The sequence below is a fragment of the Thamnophis elegans genome, chromosome 3, assembly GCF_009769535.1.
Source record: "Thamnophis elegans isolate rThaEle1 chromosome 3, rThaEle1.pri, whole genome shotgun sequence".
Taxonomy (NCBI): Eukaryota; Metazoa; Chordata; class Lepidosauria; order Squamata; family Colubridae; genus Thamnophis; species Thamnophis elegans.
In genome coordinates, this window is record NC_045543.1 from 26271392 (window position 1) to 26291592 (window position 20201).

Sequence of the window (20201 nt, forward strand, 5' to 3'; positions counted from 1 at the left end):
CAAAGCTAAAAAAAAAAAACCAACAACAGCCAATTAGGTTGCTGCCCTACTTCTACACCATTGTTATCACTTCACAATAAGCCTAACAGATTATTAATAATGCACACGTAGTCAGGCTTGCTTATACAGTCATGATTAAGAACGCTTTTTTTCCCCAAGACATTAGCCATTACTCTACTTCAGACCCATTGCCATTACAAATGTAGTTGTCTGAATCAACTCTGTCCTGCCTCTCTAGAATTATGGCCAAACTCTGCTGTCCTCACTGGCAGTTGTACCAATAAACTTCCTTCCTGAACTTTCATCCTCTTTGGTTGTTGTGTTAACTTACCCCTTTAGTTACTGCAGCTACTAGCAAAGGTGGGAATAAATCAGGGTGGTACAAGGAAAAACAGGGCTCCTGTGCCTATGGTGATGCCATTTTTGATTCACTTTTGTGCCATTTCATCTTTGTGCAAATCCACTTCTCTTCCAGTTTACTTACATCTCTTCTCCATTTTATTTTTGGAGGTATGTTGTCATGGGGTCAAGGCATATGAACATTCAGCCGAAAAGCAAAACTAGCTTTATTTTTAAGAAAACTGACTTGGGACATTTGAAAATACCCTGTCATTCCCTTATTGCATACTCAACTATATAGTTCATTGCTTCATAGAGCATTTTCTTTCTGGGGAATGTTATAATTAGGTATTGAGCTTGTATGTAGAGAGGAGCACCAGGGCATATATATTCTCAGATATACGGATCTTGAATTTAAAAAGGGGCGCTACAAAGAAAAGATTGTGATTCCAGTCCGAATTGAAAGTACAGACACCAAGAGAAACGGTTCTAGAGGATAAGAATAACTACACTTCTAGAGATATCCACATTTGTGGGAATATACAGAAACAGTTAACTGATGTGTTTACAAAAAAATAAACAAACAGGGATGGAAGCTGTGAAACTGCACATATATTACTGTGATTCAATCCTATTGCTTTTGGGTGTATGTATCTGTCTAACAAACACAAAATGATAACAAATAACTGGATTTCAAACTAAACAAGGCCAATGCTGTTTGATAAAGGTACTGCTTAAGCCTTTAAATAGGGGGTGAATAATTGTATGATTTGGGTGAAGCTCAAATATTATTTTTATTAGAGTTAGTGAAATATTTATGAAATAATATAGAAGCGAGTTACAAAAAAAAGCTGCATGTTGGTTCTATGTACAATGTATCAAAACAACAGATATTTCAGAATAGTTCTGGTTACTAGCTTTATAATTTGCATGCCTTCTGCTAACCAACCATGTATAGACATATCACGTGTGAACAATGCTGCAATTGTGATTGCAAAAATCATGAACAAAGGTATAAATGTACATTTCTATCCAGTTCTGAATGTGGCTAATGCCGAGACAACTACTCCAGAACTGCCTATATTTCATATCTCACTAAATCCCAACAGTGTGATGACTGGAATTCAAAGTTTAAATGTGGGGAAGTCAGTCCAAATCCTTGTTCATTTCTTGAATTATGAAGCCTACTTTAAAGTTGGGAGAGTGGTTCAGACTTGTGGGTTTGTATTAGCAAGCTTTATAAAAGTTCCATCTGAATTAAATAGTTGACATTTACCCAATAACTTTTTTATAAAGAAAATAATTTGATTTTTTCTATTCATCTTTTATTTATTTCATTTATTTAATCAACATGCATTTCAGAAGTATAATTTTCCATGTTGTCTCCCCCTAATGGTTTCATAGTTTAAGACCACATAGCTTAAGACCACATGTAATAATATAATGTGGACAAAAGGCTGACTGTGTGATGATGATGGTGGTGGATTATTATTGAGGTTGTTATTGTTGTTGTTATTATTGCAGGTATGTAACTCAAAATGAATCTGTACCTAGCATTTCAAAATTTTAATTTCTTCACAATGACTCCAAGACATCTTTTCTACTTAGTACAAGAAAATAAATAGGTCAAAAACATATCCAGTTTTCTACAAAATATAAAAAAAACTCTTGGTTTCTGGTCATCATAGATTCTTTTACCTCAGACCTATGGAATCTTCGTACATTTTTACTTTGAAAAGCATATCACCAATAGAAATCAATTTATTTTGGAGTTTACACCCTTAGGGTGATCATCTAGTCCGACAGTCATAAAACATTTAATTACTTACCTGCCCTATATTTACAGCAGTCCTTGAACAGTACTCAAGTACCCCTTGAATAATACACCTGTGTCTTGCCTCTTAACATGGTGTGTTACTAAAAGCACATTGTTTTCACTCCCTGGAGTAGGAGTACCTTCACAAGTAAGGTACTTCAATTTTTAAAATACAGATTGTCTCATGATTTCTATAATGAAAGATTAATCATTTCTGTTTGGTATTTTCTGAATAACAACTTTTAATTTCTGCTGATCATGGAGAGGGATATGTTCAGTGGCTATTTTGAAACCTCTATAAATGACTTAGAAGCAAGATACCTTTTTTGTCAAAAAGAACATAATGCACCCAGCTTTTTGATGGTATATGTGTATTAGATTACAAGTGTAATTTACAAAAAGCTGGGGAGGGTGTTCTATATATAATTTCCTGGAACACTATAGAAATGTAGATGAGTTAAACTGCTGTCAGTATAAAGTCAACTGCCCTCATACTGGTGATTCTGTTCAGAAAAAACATTAAAATTATTGCCAGTGACTCTTCTTTCTCTTCCGTTTCCAACTTCTATTAACAGTACAATAGAAGCTCAGGCAATAAAACTTATACCTTTGAGATACAATATTATTTAGAATAATTAGAGTGGATTTTTATGACTAGTGTTAAATGCTGCATTAATTTTGAAATATTCGTTTAGCAACACTACAGACAGCAATAGCCTCATTCTTAACATTTGTGCTTCTTTGTTTACCTTTGAAACAAGTTTAAGAAAGCTATGATTTTAATGGAAAGCCATATGCCCAATTAAAAAAATTAAATTAAATTAAGAAAGTAATATACATGGGCATTTGGCATAACACAAATTTGTTGCTAGTAAATTTTTGTATAACAACATCCTTATGGTACTGTTCTGCACAAAATTACCATGCATCAGAGAAAAAATAACTTTGTACAAATTTCTTCATATAAATTTAAAATGAAATTATGATTATGATCATTTACTATAAAGATAGAAAATCAAGTATAATAATTAGATAACACAAATAAAAAGAGACCAAAAAGCCTAATTCATACTAATGCTTCCTGTGATTGCTGCTAAACATCCATTGGCTATTTTCATGAATGTGAATGGACCATCCACTAATAAACACTACATACCACAAAGAGAGAGAGACAAAGAGAGGGAGAGGGAGGGAGAGAGGGGAAAGGGAGGGGGAGAAGGAGATGGAGAGAGGGGGGAGAAAGAGAACTGAAAGGGTAGCAGTATGAGGGTGCTGCATTAGTATAAATATAGCCTAGGTCTATGAAAATCTTCTGTACATGTTTCACTTGCAAGTGGTGGCCTTCTGAATTAGTACCTCAAAAGTTATATCCCTATAGTCACTGGAAGATTGAGTTTTTCTGGTCAGGTACATATATGGCCAGTTAAGGCTTCCACTGAGAGAACTTGTGGCTATGAGGAGCAGATCGAGATAGCAAAATACCAGTTGTACTGAAATTGTTTGCACGAGTCTAATATATACATATACGTATACGTATACGTATACGTATACGTATACGTATACGTATACGTATACATATACATATACATATACATATACATATACATACATACATACATAAAATACATGCATGTCTTATGCATCCTGTTGCTGTTAAAAGCTACTAATCTAACTCACAAACATTAAAAGAGTTAGATATTTACGATCTAAACTATATTTGAAGATATTATAGTTTTATTTTACACAGTCATCAGTATTCAAACATACCATGCTAAAAACAGAAACTGGCTACAATAGAATATACTTTTGCAGTCTTAATATCATTTTTAAAAACTGCTTTAACATAGTCATATTTTGAAGGTTCCATCAAATAAAAGATGGCCATTTATATCCTGATCCGTAGGATATAGCATTGTACACAATACTACTCAAGCCATTTTTGTTTGTCAAAAATAGGACAATTAAAAATATTAAAATATAAAATGCTATTATGTGAACGCACCTAAATAAAAGGCATTTTAAATCAAAACATTGATTTTAATTGTGCTTCCTCTTGAGTATATCTGTTTCCAATTGGAACCTTATTGAACACTGTATGAAAAGTATAAAGGGATGAATAACATTCTGGATCTTGACTTCATAAACATATCTTTACAAAACCAAGATAAATAAAATAGCTACCAAACAACCAACAAACAAGATTTGACATGTTGAGTCTGAAGAAGCTGATACAGATCTAACATGTCAAAAATTCACACTACACACTAACAGATGCCAGACCCTTAACTAGACATGATAGATCATAATGAGATTTTCCAGTGATCTCCACTAAATTAACAAAAGCAGCCTCAATGTATTGCAAGAGTTCTAGTTTCACCTACATTCTCTGCGTTAAACTATTTCCTTCTACATAGAAGGGCACACATTTCAAACCTCAGGACCATGCATCAGCTCTAAATTAAGTAACAAGAGCAGGAGAAACACAAGGAGCTAGATGTGGGAGCATACAGAAGACAAAAGGCATATTATTTCATTCCTGACAGTCAACTCAATATATGTCTCCTCAGGAGCCAGTTCTATTGAGTTCAATGGAATTTACTCCCAGGTAAGTGTATTCAACACTGGATACTCAGTTGCTTTCTTAAAACTATTCGTATTTAATGGAGTCTACTGAAAATAATGGAAATAGCTTTACAACCCTGACTGAAGAACATGCACTAATATAGAGAGCATTAGAAATAAAAAGTAGGCAGAAACAATTAAAAGTTCACTGCATTTGAATTATAAAACAGATAATAATTAGAACAAGTGCAATGCAATGTTTTTCTATCGCTAATAATATATGGATAATTAGAAAAACTGAAAAAAGAAAAAATACTGATTTGATTCAGCTAGATATAAAGAGAGTATGTATCTATTTAAATAAAGCAATATACAATTAAAATGTTTAAATGGTTATGCTAATGAACAAAGCTAATTAATATAATAAAATATTGTATTGATTTTATCAAAAGTGGGATGATAGAATGGAATGATAATTTCTAAAATATTAAGATTAGTAGAATAGTGCTGCATGTTCAAGACATTTATGATTTCACTTTTAGAAATATATGGATATAAATCTTACAGATTACATATCAACAACTCAATTAACTACTTTAAAAAATAAAATATTTGGTTTTAACATTCCTGCTGCAATGTTCACTATTGGCAACTGAACTAACTGAACTATCTTTAGGTGTACGTGTGTATTTATTTAGTAAGAATATGTTTGAAGCATTATTGTGATGAATTCTATAATTAGGAATTATATTCCTAAACATTCTTCTTTGGATATAAGTTTCACAATTTATGTTTCAGTGAATATTTCATTTATTTACACGAAACGTGCTTCCATCTACAGATTAATTTTCAAGGCTTCATATTTCTTAAGATTATGTTTCTTGTGCACTTCAAACAATAGAAATGAGGCAATATTCTAAGGAACAAATCAACCATTGTACTGAATATAATTAATATCATAGACAGCACATGCTCCGGTTGCCTTTTTTCTTCTTCCTTCTCTAACATTTCTGGCATAAGAATTAGGGAGAGAGACAGAGAGAGAGCACTAATATATGTTAAATGAACTCCACAGAATGCTGTACATACTGCTTTGATCACATACAGTAACAACTTCCATATTTATTTTTGCTTACAAAGTCTCATTAAAATTACTCAGAAATATGTATTCTGTGTATGAGATAGATATCGCAAAATCTTACTTTGAGACAATTTCAATGTGTCGTAAGGTAGTTCAGTTATCCATCAAATCCCCATTTAGGTCAACAAATAGCAATGATTCCAAATCTGGAAGCCCTCCCACAAAAAAATTAATTTAAAATTACAATAAATATTAGCCTTAACTTTAACAAAAACCACACATACAATTTTACTATAATACATATTCTAGGTAGTATGCTTTAGTCATTTCACACTTTTGATGATTTATATAACATATAGACAAACTGAAAGTTACTATGATTTGTCGGCTTCTTTCTTAAATTAAGACCAATCTTATGCACACCTGAAGAAACTCCAACACCGTGGGGATGTAATCAATCCCCAAACATTTGTGAATTTCAATTCTAGTGTATGTTCCCAGAAAGTTTGTGAAGAATGTGTTCACACAGTTTTTAATTATAATTAACTATATTCACATTTTGTTGAAACATCAATCTTCAGGATTTGATCATTTAAATTTTGAGGCTAAGATTATTGCCTGAAAATAAATTCCCAAACGGGCTTATTTAGGCTACAACCTTACATATGCTTGCATAGAGCAATGAGCATGTTTTCTTTTCAGATAAACTTGTGCTTATTGCAGATACATACTTGATGAATATATTTACAGGCTGTTCAGTCATTCCATTCAGTTTAGTTGTGTTTAGTTTCATAATTCTGCCATACTCTTAAAATGTACACTTTTACCTAGAAGCCTTATTAGCTCCAAGTCCAATCTTCGTAACTGGAGAGTATAAGTCTGGAACTTCAATCTAAAAATAAGTTTCATCAGACAACTTGCCTTAAACTGACTGACATCATTACCCCAAACCAAAAGTTTAACATGGGAATGTATGTTGTATTGATTTCAGTGAGATGTACATTGAAGCCATGTGTTTATGAGCAGGCTGTAAAGCTCTTTTGTCTTTTCCAGTAACCTGCTACCAAGAGGAAAATTAAATATTATTCCTCCACAGAAGAATGTTTGCGAGCTATGTAAAGCTTTTGTGTCTTCTGCTTGCTCTGCTTTTTAATTACTGTAACCTATGTATTTCAACTAAATACAAGAATTACTATATCTCAAATCCTATAACCCATCTACGGCCATCCACACATCAAGGTTGCAAACATTTAAGACTCTTAAAAAATGACTGAGACTCTAGTATCAGTTTACTATCCCTTCAACAATTTCCTTGACAGTGGAATCAAATAATGTTGAATTATAGACCTCCTCACAAGAACTCTTATTTCATTTTTTTTATCATTTCTCTGCTAGCCCCTATAGGAATTTGGCTGTTTGCCAGTTTCCATTTATGTTTCTATATACATACTGCATTTGGCTTACATAGGAAGATTAAATGATGAGTCTGTCAAAAGATTATTATTTTTATATTTGTTAACATTTATTTTACACAAGAAAAATACTGTTGCCTGAATACATTGCATATATGCTCACACACTTGATTTGGATCCGTGCTAGCAATTATTTTATACTGCGGTGTCTTCAAAAAAAAAACCCTAGTCAATAAAAGCAACTTGCATATACATTATTGAAAGGTAAGTGTCATAATCTTTTACAGCTCACCCAGTGGCACCTGAAAGCTGAGATGAAGCAACTTACAGTGAAGACTCCCTGGGCACTGGTTGAAAGGATAAGAATTACCTATGAAACCAACACCCTCTTCTATGATTTACGGGACCACTTTGTTCTGTTTAGTCTGAGACTGTATAACCACATATACATTTTCCTACCAGCAACAAGGAGCACCTTGATGTTCTTAAATGATTATTTATTCTGATAAACATTTTAAGAACTATGTAGATATTTAACTGATCTGTTAGCGATACAAAGCGGAGCATTTGCAAAGAAAAAAGTGGCACCGAACTTCATTAAACTTAGCACCCAATTAAATATACATTTATTTACATTCACAAATTCAAACTCCAGTTCCTATAAAACAGCTTGTTAATTATAATAAATCAGTTTGTCTCCTGAAGGTATATCAAATGTAGTGATAATCTTTAGAAACTACTATTCTGACACGCTAAAACCTGTAGTTAATTCTGGGAAAGAAACTATTATTATCTACTCTGAACATCCTTCTAGCAGGCAGGCTTATATAGAAACATTGTTTAATACTTAGAAGTGATTATTTAAATTATAATACATGGAGTAGTATTAAGTTATAACATTATCCTTAAAAGGACTTATCCTTCTATGAGGATAAGAAGAATTTTACTATGCTCAAAAAATCTAACAAGTAATAGGATTCTCATCACTTGGCAGAATGCTACTAATGACCAATTCACAGTGTTTGTTATTGTTTTGTAAACTGTTGCAGTATTTATCTACAGTTTCCCTTCAGGGAAAGTGGAATTTATATCAATGTACAAGCTACCAAAATCACTTTTACTAAAAAACAAATTCAAGCAATTTAAAAGAAACTTGGTTTTTGATCTGCTTAACATAGTTAAATTACCACAGTAAGAATTATGTAGCACAATCCTATCCATATTTTCACTGAAGTAAATACTACTGCAACAAAATAAGTCAATTCTACAATAAAAGTATTTCAAAATTGCCGTTTAACTGTCAACAGTTGCTATGATCGGAGAATAAGATACATTAATATCTATTGGTAATAAAAATGTGTTCTTTTAAAAAATGCAATAAAGTATTTAAATGCTAATTAACCAACTTCCAAAGCAACTAAATTGTAAATATATAACATGGATATAAAGGTTGATATGTACAGATTCTGCTTTAATTGCTAAATTGTAACCATAAGTATTTTACCAAATATATATTCCAGGTAAACTGATAAACAATAAAAATATAAATTCTGTAAATCTTCCAATTTTTAAAATATGTAACTAAGTGCAATTTAACATCCTGATACCGGTACATAAGGTTTATTTCAAAACTGGATAAAGAGTCACCTAATCACATATTCAAAATATACCATAATATGTGAGCTAATATTAAAGGCTAATCACTCCTTAGATGTGCAAATGAGGTTCAATTTAATTTGTGCAAGATTTATAATTCTGAGGTATGTTTACTTATTGTGTCAAAACAAGTGAGTTTAAGATGGAACTTAAGTATTGAAGTCAATAGGTTTTGCTCTTAAAATAAATATATTTTGTGTGAAGGGGAAGGAGGAAGAGAACATGGTAGTTCCATAATTATTGGAAATAAGCTCCATGATTAAACTCACTTTTCAGCTTCAAATAGCAAGTTCCATACCAGCTCAGCTGTTATATTAAAAGATGTGCAGTTTTTATTTTGTTTTGGCATATTCCAAAGTTGAACTTCCCATGCTCTGTATTCATACAAGCAATCCACATACAAGTTGGGGGGGGGGGGGGAATTCTTAGAAATTAACTTTCCATCACCATTCTCAATCCTAAATTCTCAATTTTCTAGTCAGCTTTGTACAAAATTTCTATATAAATTGAACAACTATTTTAAGTTGATTTTTTAAAAAAAAGTATTTATTCTGGAGATAAAGTTATTTCAAAAAAAATATTTTATGCTTTGAAAGTCAATCTGCTGGGCTAAGAGAACTGTTATATTATGGTGATTTCTCACTTCTACCCAAGTCCCATAAATTTCCTTCACTTTCTATAAGCAGATGGCCAGTTCAAGGAGACATGGCAATGATTTTTATTCCCTCCACTAGATTCTGCAGTAAAATGCGCCACTGTTACACCTTCTACCTGACACATACCTAACCTCTTCCAGAGCAGCAAGCATTCCCTCTTAAAGTTGCCTAGTTTAATTTAACACATGTGCTCATGTGCGCGCGCGCACACACAAGTTAACTAAAGTGTGCCCATACAATCATCTTCCTTTCCCAATGTAGAAGGTTCCTTAGAGAAAAGGTCGGGTGTCACTGAGGCTCCCTGCCACCACTGAATAGCAGCAGACCAGTGATACCAGAGTCACAAAGGCCTACTCAAGCCTCAAAGGCAGAGCAAGACCTGGGCCACTTGCTCTCCCTTATTCCTTCTTTTCCCGCTGGGCGGGTGTAGCAGAGAGCAGACACAATTGCTGGCTTCTTTGGTGCCTTTCTTCCCTCTTCGGTGCTTTTCCCATCCCTGCCCACTTGCCCCATTGTCTTCCTTGGACACGGCCTTCAGGGCATGACTAAACCTCAGCGGGAGGCCAAGGGAAGCATAGGGTGACCTCTGCCTGCCTCCAAGCTCTGTTGCTTACACTCTTCTCTCTCTCCCCACCCCCACCCCAAGGAGCAAAAACCTTCCTCAGCCAGCCTCCCCCCCTACCAAAAAACCGATGTCCTTCCTTCATCCCTAACTTGCTCACGACCCGCCCTTAAACACCACACGCTGTTCGCCATTTCGTAGGCCTCCGGGTACCTTTCCCGGGGAGGAGTGGGTGAAACCGAGCGTGGAACCGAGAAGGCTGCGAACAGAGGACCGAAGGAGGGATAGCGGGGGACGGGGAGGGGGTGCTAAGCGCTTTCCCCCCGATACTCTGTTAGGCCCGTAAGCCCGCCTTTTTCTGCGCGGCCGCGGGAGCCTATCGGCTCCAACCACCTCATAGCAAACAGCCGTCTGATTTTTCCCCTCACCCCGAGGTAAATCTCGGCCTGCTTTCAGCGACGGGAGCTATACCCATACACATATATACATAGCCACAGCCATAGGTGGGGCGAGCGTGGTGTTGGGCTAGTTCATTCACTCTAACTTGAGGTGGCGGGTGGCGGAAACGTGTTAATTTATGTAGGCCTGTGGGAGGAGGGGGGAAGAGAGGAAAGCTTCAGAGAACTGCTTTTCAGGACAAGGCTATCCGCTCACGCAGGGCAGATATGTAGGCGCCCTCGCAACCTCTTGCTGGAAGTGACTCCGGCTCTGCGCCCTTGAGCGTCTCTTTCGGTCTTCGGGTGTCATTGAGGGATTCAGACGGCCGCTTCTTTCGTTGTTTTCTGCCGCCCACCTCTCCCCACCAAAGCCCTGCCGGCTTCCACCGGCTTCCCCCTTGAACGCCTTTCTCCACCTGCGCTCTAGGAAGGCCAAAGAATTACTCCAGCAAGCAAAAGTGGACTCTCCAACCCCACCTTAAGTCTTAAACCCGGCCGGCGCTCGCTTCTTCAGAAAGGGCCGTGAGCACCGTTGAGCGGAAGGGGGCGCCAGCCGGCGCAGAACCCGGGATCGGTTGCCCAGGTCTCTGAGGTTGCCGTTGGCTGGAGGCTTGGCTAGAAGGGCGGCCAGCCGTCTTCGCCTTCCCTGACAGAAAAAAATGAGGATTCATTTCTCTCTTCTCCCCCCAAACCCACGCCTGGTTCGCTTTTGTTCCCGGGGGCTACTAAGGCTCTGCGACAGGCAAAGGAAGATGACCAAACTATGGAGACGTGAAGAATGAATTGGCTAGCGAGCCCGGGCGGTTCGCAGAATACCGAAGGGAGGCTTGAGTAACTCCTTTTATTCAAATGCCCACGCTTTTGCTTTGGCTCTCCGTTTTTATTCCTTATTTTTGCCACTATGCGTAAATTAACTGGGTCTGGTGTCCTACAGCAATGTTTCTCAATCTTGGCGACTTTAACTCCTGTGGACTTCAACTCCCAGAATCCCCCAGCCAGCTGGCTGGGGAATTCTGGGGGTTGAAGTTCACAGGATTTTAATTCGCCAAAGTTGAGAAACTCTGTCCTACAGTAAAGGGACCTGTCATCCACAGGCCAGCCTAAAAACAGGCAAGGCGACCTGCTGGAAAACTGGTCGCCCACATTCGTATCAAAGAAAAGAGGGGAAATTCTGTCTCCGTCAGGGGTGAGGGGAGAAAGGGCGCATTTTGAGGAAACGAGAGACCAAGCCTTGCGGATTTATCGCCGAGGAACGCGCGCCGTAGCCTTCGCAACACAGGCTGCGAAATGGGCAAACTACCGGGCGGCGCAGGCGCAGTACGTGAAGCACGGGGCCAAGGGATACTTGTAGCTTCTCCGCCGGGCTCGGAGGTCTGGCAGGCGAAAAGCAAGGAACCTTCCCCCAAGGTGGGTTGGGTTTTTTTTAAAGGAAGGAAGGAGGAAATATTCAGCCAGGCATTAACTTCTCTGCTTGAAGAGACCAAAGAAAAAAGGAAAAAAGAGGAGATGGCCCATTAAAGCTCACATGAGCCGCTATAAACAAATATCGGAAGGTTTTGAAAAGGTATCAATAAGCGTACGTGTGTGCGCGCTCGCATATTTGCCGCGTCTAAACTTTGTGGAAGTTTATTAACATCTTGGCGATGTAGAGAATGAAAGAGAGGTGCGGGTGAGAAGGAATTGAAGGGGGCAACTCAAGTTCCCGGTTTCTTTCCTTGAGCACAACAACAACAACAACAAAACTCACATATTTTGCTTCCGCTTTAACAAAATAATGATTCATTGGGAAAATGGGGCATAAATCTTCATTTTGGACGCAATTAAAGTGTTGATTTCATTCATGCCCCTAAGCGGTTCTTGTAATTTGCTCAAATAGCTTTATGTACGAAGCACTCTGAAGCTTTTAGAAACCTATTTTCTCGTTAGACTTGTTGGATTACAATTTTGATTCCACAACAGCCCTCTTCAACTACAGCCCGTGTTTCAGCGATATCTACGGGGCGGGGGGCGCGCACGAGACCCCCCCACCAAACCGCAGCCACCTTCCTTCCAAGATCTAAAAAGTCAACAGAGACCACTGCCGGCCCACCCATGTATACATGCAGGGAATGAGATCCCGACAAGCAAAATTACAACCGACTTACAAATCTTCCATTGCTCATTGAATATTTTTCAAAAACGGGCATTTTGTCCAAGAGCTTCATAAAAATCTCATGGCTGCCAATCAACACGTTGCTTCATCTTCTGTATCATCCCCAGGAACGGACACCAGTCATCAAAAAGAGGAAGCAACAGATGAAGAGCACCTTGAGCCGAACTGAGACATAAAATCGCCTTAATCAAGCCAACAACATTCTGATCAATGCCTTCTCAAAACAAGAGTTCTGCCTGCTTTGATTTCCCGCAGAACTAAACAAAAAGTCTGTCTAGAGCTACAGTCCAATGGCTTTCAGAAGTTTCAAACATAACAGATCATAAAGAAGCAAGAAAGTTGGGGGGGGGGGGTCTGTTTCTTTTCAAAGGAAGCAGTAATTGCAACTAACCCACCGGCATTGCCCATTATTGTCACTTTCCGCGACGCACTATAATTGTAGTGTTAAGGAGCATTGATTAGTTAATATCACTTCTCCGTTTTAAACCAAAACGATACTTTTGTTTTCCTTTCAAAAGAAAACACACCTTATTCCAGCGAGACAAGAATCCAGGCATGAGCACGGGGGTGAAGTTGGAAGATTCAGACGCGCCCCGCATAGATTGCGCAGGACCTACTCTTAAGACTATTCAGATACCCCAACTAAGGGGGCAGCCAAACAGGCAGGGATGACACAGAGCAACCGCAACATCATTCTTTCCCTCACTATCTTTTGCTGCTTCTCCTGATTTTATTATTTCTTTTTCTGCTAAATCCAATAAAGCCCAATGCCCTTTCAGCAGGCAATCTTCCTACAAAGCAATGCTCACTGAGGTCTAAAAGCGGTCGGCCAAGGAAAACTGACAAGACAGGCTAATGAACCGTAGAGACAGGAAGAAAATAGCCAACGTTTGCTAGATTTCAAACCTTCTCTTGTCTTCTTTCCCCAGACCACCAATCTCGGATTTAACTCTTCCTCTCCTCCCCCCCTCCCACCCCTTTTCTAGCATCTCACCGGAAGCCCCCACGATTCACAAGTAGAGCCTTCTATTGTCATTAAAAAGGGGAGTAAATAAAATAAAGACAAAAATTAAAAGCGACAAGGAGCAGGTCAAGTTTGAAGGCAATGCTTTTACAAGCTCATTTCGCCAGGTCGAATCCCGGAACAAGACTTAATGAAGTAATAATAGCCACATTATTCAAAAATTTTCATTTCGATGGAAATTTATCCAAAAGGGACTTAATCATATGCAAATAATAAAAAGGGGCGTAGTGACCCGGCAAACGATCTGCATACAGATTTGCACAGCAATTGCGAAGCTGGAGATGACCATACCTGATCTGTTAGGTTTGCTGATCTCGTTATGTCTTCGCTGTCTGATTTTGATCCGCCTTCTCTATCGTCTATCACCAAATCGATTGGCATTTTCCCTTTCAAACAGCTAATGTACCGGTGGCAGAAATTGTCACACAATTCGTGTACCTGCATTATGACAAAGGTAACAACACCAAAATATAATCAAGGGCATGTTAAGTGAAATTGACAAGAGCAATCAATTCCCCTCCCCCCACGCTGACATCAAAAGTTCTAAATAGGGGGAAACAGACTGCAATTATTCCCCCGAGACACATTCAGAATTAAGAAGAACTTTCTTTTTCTGGCAAAATAGAGATATCCCAGAAAATTGACAGTGACAAGATGATTCACAGCCTACAACATATTCAACACCCGTGTTAAATTCATCTGCTCTCAGAGCTGTGACTATTAGTGAGGTAGCCTGCATGGATGACATTTAAGGTAAACTCTTTAATTTTACCCCTATAGCATCACAAGCCTTTTCCCAAGGAGTCTGTGGACACAAAGGATCCCTTGCTCCAATTGTACAAAAAGTTGAATGATCTAAAAAGTATGTGAATCCACAACTTCACATTCGGAGCTGCTGTAATGTTTTTTTCCACTGCGAACATGCTCATGTTAACCATTTATTGCAAGGCACAAGCAGGCCACTTGCTACCATAAATATCTTATATGTGTGTGTGTGTATATATATATATATATATATATATATATATATATATATATATATATATATATATATATATATATATATATATATATATATATATATATATATATATATATATATATATTAAGGGTAAAAAACAATATTCCAGGAGGCCAGGAAATGTTTCTAGTCCAGTCCTTCTTTGAAATGTGCTTGGGTTCCATATTATTATTATTAGTAGTAGAACACATATTCAGATTGATCTGATGACTGCCTTCTTGGGAAAAGAAAGAGTAGCCCCCACAAAAGAAACAAGAAACTGACACAGCTAGCAACTCTGGCTTGTTTCTGCAAAATGTTGCAGGACAAACTGTGCCCTGTGTGTGACCCTGCAGATGGCTCTTTAAAAGAAAGCGGGGGAGAGGGGGGGACCCTGAAAAACTAACTGAAAACTAAAGTACCTGGATAGAAATAGCTATCCTATGGAAAGAATCACAAGCCGAAAGACAAGCATCCTTCTAAAATATTATCCAATGCATTTGTGCAAAGGTAATAAAAAGAGATACAAGGCCAGGGCATTAGTGATCCAGATTTTTAGTGGCTGAAATTGTAATTAAACTGCAATGAGAAATGGATGTCATGATTGGTTCTGACACTAATTACCAAAAGGAAAGACATTTATAGAACTTCTGCTGTAGCTTCAACTTTATGAAATATTATTAGGTAGGGGGTGAGGAAAAGAAAAAGAGAGAGAGTTACCTTCTCTAATTCCAACAGATGAAACCTTAATACTTGTATGGCTTGGATCATCTGTAAAAATACAAAACAATGTAAGTCTCTGTCCCTGATTTTAGGGCTTCTCCAATACTTCTCTTCCCATTTACTATCCAGGAGTCACTGTATGTACATTCTTGTATATGCAGCCGTATGGCCTTGATGTGTGTGAATATTTTGATTTATTACAGCAACACTAAAACTTAAAAGCCATCTTTCTGCAGACTGTTTAACAAAAAGAAAGCTCCGATTTTTACTTTTGACCGCTGTTGCAATGAATTGGCCAAATTACACGGATCATAAATATTTCTTTAGCAAACGGTAATGTAGATAGTAATATTGCTGGTCCAGTAGAGCCAAGCAAATTTAGGAAGAAGGCTGAAGAGAATAAGTTTCCATTGCAAAGGACTAATTTAATTTTGTCAGAGTCAATTTGACTCGAGATCTTTACCTCAAACTGCCATTGTTCCAGGACTACCCACTGGTCTCTAAAGCAAAGATACCTCGAGATTTGCATAATCGCAGTTAAGGTAAAATGAGGTAAATGTCTCGGACACTCCACCCAACTTTGCTTTTGGATTGTGCTCCTGAAATGTGGTTGTCTGGACCTCAAAAAGTCCCCAGCTCGTTATTTGTTTGTTTGTTTGTTTGTTTGTTTACTATAGTTTTCACCACCCCCATTCTGGGGCAAAGAAAGGGGAAAAACTTGCCTCTTAAGAAAACAGGAAAAACACGTATGTCGGGGAGACGTATCTGAACTCTTACCAAGTTATCCAGTTCGGGGTTAGAAGAAAATAAGGGTTTTTCTGCTCGTATCTAGACACAGGGTAGAAAAGTCCGGGCGAAGGGATTAAAAAAAAGGAAGAAAGAAAAAGCAGTTTGAGAGACCAGGACAACTCGGTTGTATTGCGTCGTTACCCTTGCTACATTACATCGCACCCCCTCCCCATACTTCCACCCCCCACAAACCCACCCCCCAAACTGCCAGGCTTTGCCGAAAGGCTCAAGCAAAGGTGCCCAGCGCGCTTGCCAAGTCTGCCGGCAGCTGTCCGCTGCGCCTCCGTCCCCATGCACCAGCAGAGACCCAGAAACTGGCAGTCTTCTTGGGAAAGTGGCCAGGAGGGCGAGGGGGGGGTGTAATCGAAACCCTAGGGCGACCCTTCAAGTCAATATGTGGGCCGGAGGGCTGCCCTCTCTTCCGGAGAGAGGGGGGGGGAGAGCCGGGGCGAGAGGGGCTGCGAGAAATGAAGGCAAGGCGACAAGGGCTAGGAGGAGGAGGAGGCGGGCGAACCGTCCTCGTTCTTCCCGGGAGGGTCGCCCAGGCCCCGAGGAAGCGCGCCATGGATCAGGGGCCCTAGCATCGAGTTGTTGCTGACCTGTTTCGCGAACACGGCTATATCTTCGTTGAAAGATTCGGAAGAACAAACGTCGCCTCCCGCTACCCCGGGCTCCCGGGGCGTGCACGTCGCTAGTTCACATTTCTCAAAAATCAGTGCTAAGAGTGGGAAGAGGGGATGTCTGAAATGGGGGAGGAAAAAAGGGTAAGAGTCACCAAAGCAGAGACCCCCGTGAGCCGCGCGGGCTCCAAGAGGCCGGGCTTCGGGCAAAGCCTGGTCTCCGTCGGGGAGAAGCCACCCACCCACTCCCCGCAAGTGAACTTTCCAGCCCCGCGCACTCCAAAGCGCCTAGCCCGGCACAGCCCGCTGTCCTCCCTTGCAGAACCAGGAACCTGGATCCGAGCCCTGGTTCCCAGTCTGGGTTGCCCATCTGAAAGCTGGTCAGAGGACCTGAGCAGCGTTAGCTAAGGCTATTAACCAAATGGATTTAGCAGCCATTTTGAATCCGCTCCCCCCCCCCCGCTTTCCAGTTTCGCCCCCCCCCCCCCGCCACATGCACTTTAGTTCTGGGATGGGGGATGAGAAATTAGCCTTGGGATTTATTGTAATTGTTTTCAGGGGGAGCGGGTTAAAGAAAGGTACTTGGGTAAGCTAAATTGTCAAAGTTTCCCCATGGGGTGGGGTGGGGGGAAACAGAAATAAAGGTTCCCTGAAAGGAATTTGAACTGTTTATATGTGGATCACCAGCTCTTCCTCCCAGTTGGATCTGGAGATTATGCTTTTCCTTCACAAACTCAGTAAGGTAATGCAGACTTATTACTGGATGGAGCATGTGAAGGTACACTGCGGAACCAGTGACTTTTCACATTTTAAACTTTATTTTTAAGGTGTTAATAGGTTATTATTCACTAAGTCAACATCGTGCTCCTTTCATCTGCAAGTTTCCCATTCACCTTCCCTCCTAACCTCTTTGGGGCTGCAGAACTGAAAGTAATGGAAACGCAAAGGGGTAAAAGTATGGTATTTAAATATGCAACATTTCTTCAGATTCCCGCAAATAGCAGTGGTGACTATAAAAGGCAAATTCATCCGAAGTTATACTGGAGGAATAAGTTAAGCTGCACACTTAAAAAAATTTTTTTTAAAAAAAAATCCCACACCAGAGGAGCTCCAAACATTATCTAAACTCAATTTGGAGGAGGGGGTGTAGGAGGAATTGTGTAATTAATCCCGAAGATCTCCTTTTAAAATTGAATTTAAAGGAAGCTGTCAAGTTGTTCTTTAAAAAGACTTAGTATAGGAAGAGGAAAAGAAAACATACTTTATTTCTGTATAAATGTAATGAATGCATATTGCTTAATACTTCATAAAAATAACTATTTCATAGAAACTTCTATTTATATTTAATTTTATTTATTTTCTCCCATAAAGTCTTTCTTTTTCTTTCATTTTCTTTCACTTTCTTTCTCTTTTTCTTTCTTTTTCTTTTCTTTCTCTCTTTCTCTCTATTCTTTTTCTCCACTTTTCACATGACTTCACAGCTTATTGCAAAAAGTTGTAGCCAAAACAACCAAAGGACAGTTTCAATCCCGCCTTCAACATATTGAAGTTACTAAAAAAAAAAATGGGGAGAAGGGTCTTTCTTTCTGCACAATACTTTCCATTTCTTAGGGGGAGGGGAGGCAGTCTAAATTTTGCAAAGTGACACATGCATTTTCTTTCCAAAACAATTAATTTCTCTGAATGGGGGAAACGTTTATTTGAGGTCCAACAGAGGTTAGTAAGAGCAGAGAACCCCAGTAAAGGACTCCCACCATGGCACATTCACCCCCATTCTACAGCTTTCCTAGTTTGAGACTAGGCTCTATAGTGGGCAATAAGCTCCATTTGGCCCTGATCACTGGGTAGGTAAGGGTGATGTGGGGGAGGGGGACAACCAGGGAGAAAGCAGCACATTTTCCAAAGAATAAAACTGATGCTAGCTGTACCTACCCATAAATTGCATCTTTATCTCTCTTTAAAGCGTCATTGACAGAGGAACCCATGCTGGGGGGCATGGCGTTAGTGTGGGCTGTGTGCGGGTATTGATGGGAGTGAAGCGGAGGACCATGGTTCAAGTGGTGGACAGGCTGCATGGATCTGGCGGCATGGGGGTCCCCGTACATGGTGCTTGGAATCCCCACTCCATCCATCCCACCGTAATGGGGTAAATCGTCGTACTGCATAATAAACAGGAGGGAAAAGAGAAAAAAATGGGTCAAAAGGAAGGTCGATTCCGAAGTGCAGTTTATGTAGGGGTGGGTGAGAAAAGAGGAAGCAACTTTGTGTGCCAGGGAGTTGAGTTGGAAAGAATGACTTGTAAGTTAGGGGAGATGGCAACAAATCAGACAACAGGAAAAGGCCTGGCTTTAGCTGTGAAGGTTTTAACTCCCCCTCCCATCTTTATATTATTATTATTATTATTATTATTATTATTATTATTATTATTATTATTATTATCATTATTATTATTATTATTATTTACTTTATTATTATTTACTTTATTCATTAAACATGAAACTCAGCCAACTGAACATTCAAAAATGCATTAAAAATACCAGTGACTGGTGCTAATGGTTGGTACGGTTTGCTGCCAGCGTCCTAGGTATCAACCAAGTACCTTCTTAAAATATAAGATGTTCCAAGTAGCAGTTTTTTGCAGTTCCACTGGTGTTATTGCAGGAAGCTGCAATTTGTTGATGTATCTTGTAAAATTCCCCTATTATGATGATGATGATGATTATGGTTATTATTATTAATATACATGCCAATTAATTTTCCAGTAGGCCATCACAAGTATGTATATCCTTTCTGGGGCACAACAATCTTATGGAAAGGAAAAAGTTAACAGGCGGATAGTAGACTGGCTGCTTTAAAGTCCAATTCATCATAAATGCATGCTGAAAAGCTGCCTCATTCAGTAGGCTTCCCCAGCAGAAGTTAAAATGAGGACACCTATTATTAACACTTGCATTAAGATAGTCCTCCTTTATTTTTACAAGATTTCCCTGTGGGCATCAGTTGTGCATGCAAGCAGCACCAAGTGGAGAAGACCTTCCTTGATGTTGCAAAGACACTCTAAGGTACGGTGCACAAAAATAGAAAACTCCATTTAGAATGGCTCTTAGAGAAATTTCTTGGAGATTCTTTCCTTTCTAGTCTAAGGAAAGGATAAGAAAAGTAAAGTTAGGTTTGGGGGTATTTTTGTATAATTAATAAAAAGAATAGTTGGAAATCAGTCCTTCAGTTTTCAATTTAATTTTCTACTATTGAGAAGTCACATGCACAAATATTAGACTTCAAATATATTTGGGACAGTTCTAATCCCCTGTATTTTATTGAGGAAGAGGCAGTGTGTTTTTTTGTAACGTGCTATATAGTCCTGTCCCTATT

At 38.8% G+C, this 20201-nt stretch overlaps 1 protein-coding gene across 4 annotated transcripts in view; it reads right to left on the bottom strand.

Annotated features, from left to right (window-relative positions):
* MEIS1 (Meis homeobox 1) overlaps nucleotides 1-20201 on the bottom strand; it is a 178554-nt gene that overhangs the window by 157140 nt on the left and 1213 nt on the right. For all 4 annotated transcript variants that reach the window (XM_032213339.1, XM_032213338.1, XM_032213341.1 and 1 more), the window contains exons 2-6: nucleotides 18762-18988; nucleotides 16809-16950; nucleotides 16198-16248; nucleotides 15418-15468; nucleotides 13989-14135 (exon numbers count right to left, since the gene is read on the bottom strand). In XM_032213339.1, coding sequence (XP_032069230.1) covers nucleotides 13989-14135; nucleotides 15418-15468; nucleotides 16198-16248; nucleotides 16809-16950; nucleotides 18762-18988 — 618 coding nt within the window. The remainder of the gene's footprint in view (nucleotides 1-13988; nucleotides 14136-15417; nucleotides 15469-16197; nucleotides 16249-16808; nucleotides 16951-18761; nucleotides 18989-20201) is intronic.